This window comes from Erythrolamprus reginae, chromosome 3 (assembly GCF_031021105.1).
Source record: "Erythrolamprus reginae isolate rEryReg1 chromosome 3, rEryReg1.hap1, whole genome shotgun sequence".
Lineage (NCBI taxonomy): Eukaryota > Metazoa > Chordata > Lepidosauria > Squamata > Dipsadidae > Erythrolamprus > Erythrolamprus reginae.
The window spans coordinates 160,647,675-160,659,845 of NC_091952.1; the positions used below are offsets into that span (position 1 = coordinate 160,647,675).

General features: G+C 40.0%; 1 protein-coding gene across 2 annotated transcripts in view; it reads right to left on the reverse strand.

Moving 5' to 3' along the window:
- Nucleotides 1-12,171, reverse strand: part of CDH12 (cadherin 12) — an 896,151-nt gene that overhangs the window by 70,951 nt on the left and 813,029 nt on the right. For both annotated transcript variants that reach the window (XM_070747115.1, XM_070747113.1), the window contains 2 exons: nucleotides 11,879-11,998; nucleotides 1,184-1,351 (listed from right to left, as the gene is read on the reverse strand). In XM_070747115.1, the coding sequence (XP_070603216.1) occupies nucleotides 1,184-1,351; nucleotides 11,879-11,998 (288 nt within the window). The remainder of the gene's footprint in view (nucleotides 1-1,183; nucleotides 1,352-11,878; nucleotides 11,999-12,171) is intronic.

Below are 12,171 nucleotides of genomic sequence, written 5' to 3' on the forward strand. Positions count from 1 at the left end.
GAGCTGTAGCATTAGGAACCCACTTCTGTTCCAAAAGCAGTCTGTTTCATCAGTTTCATCATAGAGAAAACAAAATGCATCACTAATGTTAAAAGTACTGAGGATAAGACTCATATAAAATATCTTCTTGAGGGCATGAATGTGGTATAGGCTGTATTATAGAATATAGGTGGAATAAGAACTCTGTCTTTTTAACAACTTTAATGCATAAAGTATTTTAATTACCCCCAAAAGGTTCTCAGAGTAGATTAAGGATTGGAAAAAAAGGCAGTCAGGTACTTTCAGTCCTACAGTCTGAAAGATATAATAGTACAAGGGTAGATAGAGGAAAGACCATCAAAGCAAGCTTAGACACTAATTATGTAAGCTATAATTCTGAGTAGCTCTTATGAAATACTTCAGTAGCATAATGAAAGCTGCTGGCTAAATGAAAAATGGTGAAAACCCAAATTAACGTGTTCCTCATCAGAGACAATGGGTGTAATGGTTGCTAATACTGTAACAAAGAGTTGGGGAAAGATAAAAGCAATGTCTACTAGTAGGAAGTTGGACTATATATACTCACAAACACACACAATATCTCTAACAGATAGAGGGTGATGAAATCTTAATTTTCCCTCCACAATTGTTTTGTACATAATGTTTCATCCCAATTTACTCAAATTCCTATTTCTTTTCCAATGTTCTGAGAAATTATAAGTTGTCTATGTATAGTTCAAATGATGACAAATAATATACATTAAGTTCTGGATTAAGAATGCCCTACGTTTAGGACAGCTCATAGTTAAGACAGAATCTATTGTAGCAACATTTGAGTTAAAGATACAATGATTCAAGTTAAATTCACAATGGTTTGAGTTCAATACAAAATATACAGCATTATGGATAACATATTTGTACAGTTTCTGTACAAATTCAGCTTAAGGACATATCTCGTGAACATACATTAAACTGGGGACTACTTGCAATGATAAATAATATTCTGATTATCTGACAGGACAAATTCTGACAGATACAGTATCAAAAGACAACAACTGTAATATCTGTTATCTGTTAATTTTCATATCAAGGTCTTTAGATTACACACACACACACACACACAAACCAAACCAATCTACTTGGTTTCTTGTCCCATTTAGCAAAAAACAACTTTCATTCTGAGTTTTGATGATAGAAAACTTACTCTTGGGAAACCTTGGTGGGTTGTCATTGACGTCAGTCAGAGTGATATTCACTGTTGTGGTTCCAGCCAGTCCCCCAAGTTGACCTCCCATGTCTTTTGCTTGAATGAGAACTTGATATTGTTCCTTTACTTCTCTGTCCATGTTTGGCAAGGCTGTTCTTATAACACCTTTAGGAAGGAAAAAATCTGTTTTGGTTAACTATTTATTTATGAAACAGAATTCAGAAGACTTTAAAATGTGTCCCCTAGCACATATATTATTTGGTATCCATTGCTATTCAGAGACAAGGAATTCTATACTATGATGTTATAGAGCAATAAAATGATGCTCTGGAAATTTTGCAGTGCATCATTTCCATCTGCAAGTTTAAAAATAGCTTCCTGTGAATAGTATTAGATTTGGACAAAGTTGTTGACATCCCTATATCATCTTTTGAGACTGAGGAATGAGCAAGGCAGATATTTCAATTATGGGTATCAAGGGAAGTTTTATATTAGGTAAAACATAGCAGCAGGTTTAAGTAGAAGACTGGAGCAGGGAATATATTGTGGCCAAGTCTCCATCATATATATTTTCAATCAGCCACCTTTGTTGTGTTTCAGAGATTCCAGAATTCCATCCATTTCCATAGGTTCCTGAATGTGATTCAATCTCCTACAAAGCCCTACAGGGCATAGAGCCACTGTGGAACCACTTCTTCCCCATTGTTTCTGGTCATCCCATCAGATGCAGCAGAGGAAGCATCTTCTATATGCACTAAGGAACAAAACCACTCCCTCAACCTCCTCAAAATCTTGATATGATCCTGTTAGCCTTTAAAATGGCTCCAAAAACCTGATTGCCCCTCTACATATTTGTGCAATCTCTGCTGTTGGTGATGTGCTTTCTTTTTATGACTTTTTATGGTTTTAACCTCGGGCACCACATGTTTTGTTTTTGCTTTATTCTCTGTACATCACCCAAAGTCACTTTTGTGAGATGAGTAGTCATATGAATAATTTAACTAAAATAAATAAATCAAATAAATGGTCTTTTTAGGGAGTCCTGAGCATTTGAGGTTGTTGTGGTATTGGCTAGTATGGAAGCATATGCAGGAGGAAACAGGATGGAAGTAATGTGTTTTCCTTTCACCTCAGGCAATAGGTCCTGTTAAGATGTCCCAATGGGAACTTCCCTGACTGATGAATTTGGAACCAGGCTGAACTCAGATAAACCCTGAGGCTGAAAGTATAATGGGCATTTGCTGACATACTGAAGAGAGGAATTGGATTTATCTGGTGAAGGACACTGTTTCTGAGAAGAACAATATAATTATATTTATGCATGTATTGAACAAATAATTTGAGTATTTTTAATAATTCAGTGTAGGACCAACTGGGTGTCATTCCACCAAAAAGCTACCTAATAAAATAATAAATATTATTAGTCCAACTGTTTATTGTGACATGTCTTCTCTTTAGAAATAAAAAGCGGAAATAATTGGCATGTTTATAAGTGCACATAAGTAATATTTCCTTCTTATTCTTGATTTCTGCTCCAATTATCAGTAAAATAGAAACAATCCTTTGAAAAGCCAAAACAAATAAAAAATACTTATTTCTTGTTCATAAGAAATATTAAAGATTCATTAACTATTTTTGTACTGCCATACTACAGAGGGAAACTCTATCACAGGGGTCAGGAACCTTTTTGGCTAAGAGAGCCATAAACGCCACATATTTTGAAATATAATTCCGCGAGAGCCGTACGTATCTCCCTTTCTCTCTTTCTTTCTCTCTCTCTTTCTCTCCCCCTCTCTTTGTCTCTTTCTATCTCTTTCTCTCCCTCCCTCTATCTTTCTCTTTTTATCTCTCTCTTTCTCTTTCTCTCTCTCTCTCTTTCTCCCCCTTCTCTCTGAAAGTGGGGAGGGCCGGGTTGGCACCAAGGGAGCTCGAGACGGGGTGCAAAAGCAAACTACTCTGCTGGCCCAGGCCCACATCGGAAGGAAGGAATGGTAAAAGGGGCGATCAAGAGAGGAATGGGTGAATGAATGGACGGAGGGTGGGAAGGAAGGAAGGAAAGAGGGAAGGGACAGGAACAGAGGAAGGTTGCAAAGAAAGCAAGGAAAGGTGTGAAAGGGGAGAGTAAGAGAAGAAGGAGTGAAAGAAGGGAATGAGGGAGGAAACAAGGGAGGAAGGAGAAGGAAAGCAAGAAATGGAGGGAGGGAAGGAAGGAAAGAAAGAAAGAAAGAAAGAAAGAAAGGGGGAAGGGACAGGAACAGAGGAAGGAAGCAAGGAAACTTATGAAAGGGGAGAGTAAGAGAGGAAGGACTGAAGGAAGGGAGGGAGGGAAGAAGGTAGGAAGGAGAAAGAAAAGAAGAAATAGAGGAAGGGAAGGTAAAAGAGAGAAAGAAAAAGAGCAAGAAAGAAAGCAAGAAAGAGAGAAAGAAAGAATGAAAGAGAAATAAAAATAGAGAGGGGGAATGAAAGAAATGGAAGGAGGGAAGGAAGGAGAGAAAGAAAGAGAAAGAAAGAAAGAAAGAGAAAGAAAAAAGAATGAAAGCAAGAGAGCAAGAGAGAGAGAGAGAAAGAAAGAAAGAAAGAAAGAAAGGCAACTTCAAAGAAAGGCTCACTGAGCATCTCTCACTCTCTCTCTCTTTCTATCCCTCTTTCTTTCTCTCTCTTCCTTTCTCTCTCTCCTCTTCCTTTCTCTCTCCTCTCTCTCTCCCTCTCTTTCTACCCTCCTTTCTCTTCCTTCCTTCTCTCCCTCCCTCCCCTCCCTCCCTCCTTCCTTCCTCTCCATTTCTCTTTCCCTCCCTCTCTTTCCCTTTTCTTTCTTTTGGTCCACTTCTCTCTCTCTCTGCTTCTCCACTTGCCTCCCCCTCGCGCCTCGCCCTTCCCACCCGGCCACCCGCGCGCGCTTACCAGCAGCAGGAATTCAAGTAAGCCCAAAAGAAGCCATTGGCTCCGGGCGGCGTTCATGGCCCCCCCCGAACCCCCAGCCCAGCTGGAGCTCCCTCTCGCCGCCGCCATCTCCCTGCGACTGCCTGCGGCCGCTGCAGCCCCCCCCTCCCACGGGGCCACAAAGGACATTTGCCGCCGACGCCAGTGAAGCTTCAGCTGGGCGGGGCGCTGCCGGTACTTCCCTCCTGGGGCTCCCGCTCGCAGCTGTCCCCCGGCTTCTGCTCGATGCCGCGGTTTTCGGCGCTGTCCTGCTGTGCCCCAAAGACGGAAGGCGGGAAAAAGGCGAGAAGAATGGAGCTCTCCTTCTTCCTGCCTTCCGTCTTTGGGGCCCAGCAGGACAGCGCCGAAAACCGTGGCATCGAGCAGGAGCCAGGGGACAGCTGCGAGCGGGAGCTCAGTGCTAGGAGCCCTGTCTGCGAGCCAGATACGGCCATCAAAAGAGCCATATCTGGCTCGCGAGCCATAGGTTCCCGACCCCTGCTCTATCATGTGTCCATTCACAAACGTTTTAGAGCACAATAACATTTTGAGGTTGCAAACTGAAATTACTAGCTCACCGGATGGGGAATAAATTTATATGTATTCTAGAGATATTAGAGATATCAGAGACATATATGAAAATAGATACACTGTTGTATAGCACTGCAATATGAACTAAATTTCTGATGTGGGAACAGAACATCTGCTTCTAATGCATACATTTATTTTCACTTAGTTTTGTAATGTTGAAAAAACAACAAAGATCAAAGGCAGAAAGGAACTAATGGTCAGAAAAATGAGAAACTAAGGGAAAGCACAACTGATAGATATACCCAACACTAATTTTCAAGGCTAATCTTTCTTCCCATCACCCAAGTGTAAACTGATAATTACAGCAATAAATAAACTCAAGGCCTCCAAAGGAAATAGAATTGGGCTTAGCGAGAACAAAGATGATTGTCTTGATTGTCTTTTGCCAAAGCTTAGACATTTAAAAATAACTGTAAATCACTGAATTTGCCTCAAGGGGAATGAATTTCCCTCCTTTACATTAATATGTTTCCTTTTTCTAAATAGCTTTAGGCTAGTTCCTCATCATTTAGATATCTTGAGTATTTGCAATTACAGTTATGTCATTAAGTGTTTAGTGCTGTTTAGTCATAACTGTACCTTTTAAGTAATACATTTTAAGCTGTGAAATGGTATATTTCATCCATTTTGCTGCTGACTGTTGAGATTTGCCAGCTTTATTAGGAGACCAGAAATAACTCCCCAATTCCAACATTAAGAAAACAAAGAATTCTAGATTGATCTTCTAGAATGAAGGCAAGAGTGTGCTATGGTAGACCAGAGAACTGCAGGGAATGGAAGAAAGACATTCCAATAGCCAAACTCCACATCTAAAACTATTTTGATAGTCATTTCAACCCTATTATTAGAATGCTACTTTGGACTTCAGCAAAGCCTTTGATACACATAAAGAGCTGATAGATAAATTAGTGACGATTGGACTTAATCCCTTGATAGTTCAGTGGATTTGCAGCTGGCTGAAGTGTAGATATCAGAGGGTTGTTGTTAATGGCAAGTGTTCTGAGCAGAGCCTGGTTACAAGCAGTGTGCCACAAGGTTCTGTTCTGGGTCCTATTCTTTTTAATATCTTTGTGAATGACAAAGGGGAAGGTTTGGTAGGGAAGGTTTGCCTATTTGCTGATGACTCTAAAGTGTGCAATAGGGTTGATATTCCTGGAGGCGTCTGTAATATGGAAATGATTTAGCTTTATTTTATTTATTAGACTTGTATGCCGCCCCTCTATGAAGACTCGGAACGGCTGAACTTTTACTAGATCAGTGACTTTACTAGATAAGTGGTCAAAGCAATGGAAACTGCAGTTTGATGTTTCCAAATGTAAAATAATGCACTTGGTCAAAAGGAATCCTCAATCTGAGTATTGTATTGGCAGTTTTGTGCTAGCAAAAACTTCAGAAGAGAAGGATTTAGGGGTAGTGATTTCTGACAGTCTCAAAATGGGTGAACAGTGCAGTTAGGTGGTAGGGAAAGCAAGTAGAATGCTTGGCTGCATAGCTAGAGGTATAACAAGCAGGAAGAGGGAGATTGTAATTCTGCTGTATAGAGCACTGGTGAGACCACATTTGGAATACTGTGTTCAGTTCTGGAGACCTCACCTACAAAAAGATATTGATAAAATTGAATGGGTCCAAAGACAGACTACAGAAATGGTGGAAGGTCTTAAGCATAAAACTTATTAGGAAAGACTTAATGAACTCAATCTGTATAGTCTAGAGAAGTGATTTTCAATCTTTTTTGAGCCACGGCACATTTTTTACATTTACAAAATCCTGGGGCACACCACCAACCAAAATGACACAAAATGACACTCTAAGACACCCTCCTCTCTTTTTCCATCCCTCTCTCCCCGCCCCACACAAGTGTATGTGTGTGTGTCTATAAACACTCTTGAACCATTTCCAAAAACAGGTGAGGGCTGGGGGTTTTTCCTCTCTTATTCTTTCCAAAAACAGGTGACGGCTAGGGGTTTTCTCTCTTATTTTTGGCGTGCTTTTTATCATGTGCTTTAAATCAAGAGTCACTTCTCTCTCTCTTTTGTTTCTCTCTCTTTCCTCTCATTCCGCTGCAGCTGCCAGAAAACTTGGAGGCGCAAAGAAGGAAGCTCAGCTTCTGTTCTTGCAACTTTTTGCTCTTCGCGTTCTCAGCAAAAAGTTGCAAGACCGGAACCTGAGCTTCCTCCTTCGCGGCACACCTGACAATGTGTCGCGGCACATTAGTGTGCTAAGGCACACTGGTTGAAAAACACTGGTCTAGAGGACAGAAGGGAAATGGGGGACGATCGATACATTTAAATATGTTAAAGGGTTAAATAAGATTCAGGAGGGAAGTGTTTTTAATAGGAAAGTGAACACAAGAACAAGGGGGCACAATCTGAGGTTAGTTGGGGAAAGATTAGAAGTAACGTGAGAAAATATTATTTTACTGAAAGAGTAGTAGATGCTTGGAACAAACTTCCAGCAGACGTGGTTTGTAAATCCACAGTAACTGAATTTAAACATGCCTGGGATAAACATTTATCCATCCTAAGACAAAATACAGGAAATAGTATAAGGGCAGACTAGATGGACCATGAGGTCTTTTTCTGCCGTCAATCTTCTATGTTTCTATGTTAGGATAACAGAAAAAGTGTAGCACTCTACTTACTGCCTTCCCAATCTTTACACTCTTTTAAATTGGTCATTTTCCATGTCTTACTATTGGATGATTGGTGGATCAGCATGAAGCTTGTGTTGTGACAAAGAGTATGCTAATATCAGCCCATTACAAAAAAAAAAAAATCACTCAGGATACAAGAAGGCAAAAGTTATTGACTCCAAATAAGAATTATTTCAACAGGGTTGTAATGGTTTTTGTAAAGAATGAAACTGGTGAAGTAGGAAATAGCAGTTCCATTCTGGGGAACATTGTTTTGTCAACCACAATTTAAGTATCTCTAGGCCATATGAAAATAGCAAAGTACCCATTAACTCAGAAAGGTACAATGAAAAAGTATATAGTTTAACTCTAGAGCACAGATCTATATAGATTATGTTTTCTGTATTATGAGGGAATATATGTGGTATGTACAGATATTCCTTTATCTGCAATAAAAGACAAATCAGGTTATACTGTATAGGAGGGCCTACTGTTTCAGTTTCAGTTTAATCAGATTTGTATGCCGCCCCTCTCCGCAGACTCGGGGCGGCTCACAGCAACAGCAATACAAGACAAATCCAATATTAAATTAATTTTAAGAACACCACAAGTTAAAAACCAATCTGATCAGTAGGTCAAGTCCCATTTGTTTGTTTGGATTTCTATGGCACCCTTCTCTGTAGACTGAGCGCAGCTTACAAAACAAGAATGAGTACAAAATACATGTTAGAAACCCAAACATAAAATCTGATCTAAACCCCCAGTATTAAAACAGTCTCCCACATTCATCCTATCACAATCATAATCATGCCTGGGATAAACATATATCCAAAGAGCCAGAACTGCCATAGAGAAGGCTCTTCCCCCAGGCCCTGCCAGCCAGCATTGCTTAGCTGATGGGACCTGGAGAAGGCCAACTCTGTGGGACCTCACCGGCCACTGGGATATGTGAGCAGGAGATGGTCCCATAAATAATCTGGTCCTAAGCCAGGTAGGGCTTTATAGGTCATGATCAACACTTTGAATTGCATTGGAGACCAATCGGTAGCCAATGTAGCTCGCGGAGTGATAGTAAAATACGTGCATACCTTGGAAGGCCTACAAAGGCTTGCGTGGCTGCATTTTGCATTAACTGCAGGTAGCCCCATGTAGAGGGCATTGCAATAATCGAACCTTGAAGTGATGAAAGCATGAGTGACTCTGAGAAGAGACTCTGTCCAAATAGGGCTGCAATTGGTGCACCAGGCGAACCTGTGCAAACGAACCCCCCCTTGCCATAAATAACAAGTTAAATGTTAAGCTTATATTTTACACAAGTAAAGGTTTCCCTTGCACATATGTGCTAGTTGTTCCTAACTCATCGGGGGGGGGGTGTGTGCTTATCGCCAGTTCAAAGCTGAAGAGCCATCGCTGTGCAAAGACATCTCCATGGTCATGAGGCCGACTTAACTAAATGCAAAATGCAATGGAATGCTTTTACCTTCCCACCAAAGGTGGTCCCTATTTTTCTACTTCCATCTTTTACGTGCTTTCGAACCGCTAAGTTAGCAGAATAGAACAGAATAGAATAGAATAGAATAGATTTTTATTGGCCAAGTGTGATTGGACACACAAGGAATTTGTCTTGGTGCATATGCTCTCAGCATACATAAAAGAAAAAGATACATTTGTCAAGAATCATGTGGTACAACACTTAATGATTGTCATAGGGGTCAAATAAGCAATGAAGAAACAATCAATATTAATAAAAATCTTAGGATATGAGCAACAAGTTACAGTCATACAGTCCTAAGTGGGAGGAAAAGGATGATAGGAATGATGAGAAAAACTAGTAGAAATAGAAGTGCAGATTTAGTAAAAAGCTGGGACAAGTAACAGGAGCTCATCCCTTTACGTGGCATTAGCCACTGAGCCATCACATGCCATATTTACATTTTATAGTTGATCCTAATATGAAGCCTGTGTCTTTTGTTCATCCTATGATGAATAACCTTAATGCCTTTGCAATGCAAAGTATTTAAAACTGAAATTAACCTGCTTCTGCTTTGGTGGTTCCTTTAATTATAATTAATAAAAAAAGAAAAGAACAGCAGATATCCCTAAGGGTATCTCTATATTGTCATTCACCTGATCCAGAAATGTTGTAAAAGACATAGGAGTTTAGATTTTAAAACTTCTCTATTGCCAGTGAGATCTAATTAAGAGAAAACATTAAAAAGAGGTGATTTTTTAATCTCCTGGAGCAAATGGAAGAGGGAAGCAGCTCATTCAAAAAAAAATAAAAATAAAGCTACTGATTCACTTTTCTGATATGTTCTTTTGTTAAAACAGAGTATATTTGACAGGGAACATGACCTCTGGAGAGCTTGTGCTGTGTTATGCTGCTTCCATCTCCACGCATTGATTAGCCAGGAAGCAAGGGTTTTTAATACTCCATTTGACATTCAAGTAGGGACTCATTGGGAAAACAAATTCCATTTTCAGAAAGGAGGCAGACCAGCAGCCCTGTCTGCCTGGCATTCAAGGCACACAATTGGCAGCATTTAGTGTGGAACATTTTGGTTAAGTCATTGAATTATTAAATACAGAAGCAGGGATGACATTTCAAAATATAGGACAAGATATGCAATTAACTGTCCTCCAATCCCATGAGCATTTTTGGCTGTTTATGCATCTACCCACCACATGCAATGACCTCCAAACAACAGCTGACATTAACATCCATTTCCCACCTGCCAAAAGCAGGCTGCTGAGGGGGAAAAGGATAGATTTCCACTGAACACCAATGTTCATTAAAATACCAGATTAAAATATAATTATAAGAGTTTATCAGCATAGCACATGCTCCGAAGTCCCTACTACTCACATATTTTCTTTGTGGTTAATACAAGATTGCTGTAAATTTATGGAAGAAAAATACATAGCTATGGTTTTTTTTTTCTATAGGGAGATTGTATTATAGGAATAATTGATCAGCCCGGAAGCAAAAGGTTTTTAATATTCTATCTGTCAATCAGGTAGACAGTCATTGAAAAAACAAACAAAAATAAAACAATCCTGGCTATTCTTCAGAAGTGGGGCTTACATGGTAGAACTAGAAGGTACATCTCTTAAACAAATGTTCCCTCAAAGACAAACATTTCTTTATGTAAAAGAACACTATTAGGTTTAAGACAGGGATGTCACGAGAAGCTACTTTTTAATATCAAAATAGGCAGCATTTTTTAAAAAATGAATCTAAATATATTTAATAGCATTCATGGGATTCCTAGTTCTATACGTTCTATATCAGTGGTGGCGAACCTCTGGCATGGGTGCCAAAGGTGGCACACGGAGCCATATCTGCTGGCACAAGAACTGTTGCCCTAGCTCAGTTCCAATGTGCATGAGTATGCCGACCAGTTGCTTTTTGGTTCATACAGGGGCTCTGGGAGGGCATTTTTTTGCTTCCAGAGAGCCTCCAGGGAATGAGGGAGGGTGTTTTTATCCTCCCCCGGCTCCAGGGAAGCCTTTGGAGCCTGGGAAAGGTGAAACACAAGCCTACTGGCCCACCAGAAGTTGAAACAGGCCATGTCTGGCCTTCAGAGGGCCTCCGGGTGGTGGTGTAAGCTATTTTCACCCTTCCCAGGCATTGAATTATGGGAGTGGGCATTCACGCATGTGTGATAGCGCGCATGCATGCTCTTTCGGCACCCGAGGGAAAAATGGTTCGCCATCACTGTTCTATATCATGGGTGTCAAACTCGCTGCACACATTGCCATCTCGTGACATTTCACAATATTTTCCCTCTTCGTGGAGATGGGGTGAGCATGATCTGCGTGTGATGCATCTGGCCTGCGGGCCACCAGTTTGACATCCCTGTAATCTATATCATTTGATGACAATTAATAGTTACTACTACTGCACTAACATCTGTGGGAAAAATGCTATGAACAAAATGATTTCCTTCTCTATTGTTATGCTACATTATCAATGAGAACCCTAAAGCTTTGTATTTCCGGGTAGTGCTGAATAGAAATCCTAACAGTGGCTGTAGTAGGGGATAAAGTCAGATAATGGTTAAGTTCTGGAGATCCATAGTTTCCTTGGAACTGCCCAAATTAAAACTCTAAACTACCTGCCTAATTTTGGTTAGAGATAGAATGGCATGAACACAGCTCAGCTAAGAAAGCTTTTGGTTAAATTGCCAAGCTCACGGAAGTTGGAACTGCTCCAATGAAACCCTGAATGCTACTCCCATTTCATATAATAAAACACTCAGGAAAATGAAAATAGCTATATCACACAATCCCAGAATGTTCCTTATGCAACAGGACCTGTAGAGTTCTTCAACATCTGTTTAGTCTTTTTGTTCAGCAATTGCTTTCCAAGTGGGAATACAGTCCTATTATCAAAAGAAAGCAGTTAGCATTTTTCAGTGAGCATTAATGGCATTTATTTTCTTCCTTTGTAATTAAATAAAGTGTGCTGAGATACAGTAAGTGCCAAATCAGCCTGAAACATGGAAGAGAAAAGAAGAAAGCACTCCAAAGGACTGAATGTCAATTACCTGTTTTGGGATCAATGGAGAAATATGGCTGTCCCTGAAGAATGCTATAAACCACTCTGGCACTGTTTCCATAAGTTGGGTCATCAGCATCAGTTGCTTTGACCTGCAGCACATATGCCCCTGTGAAAGGAACAACACATAAAGCTAAGCAGACAAAACAGTAAAACAACGTTTTAAAAATAGCACAGTCTTGGATATATCTTTTGTGATATTTTTATTTTAACAATGTCCTAAAATTTCAAGATGGCAAAGCATACAGAAATAGGATTTGCTCTAATTTGCTCAATTTTGGG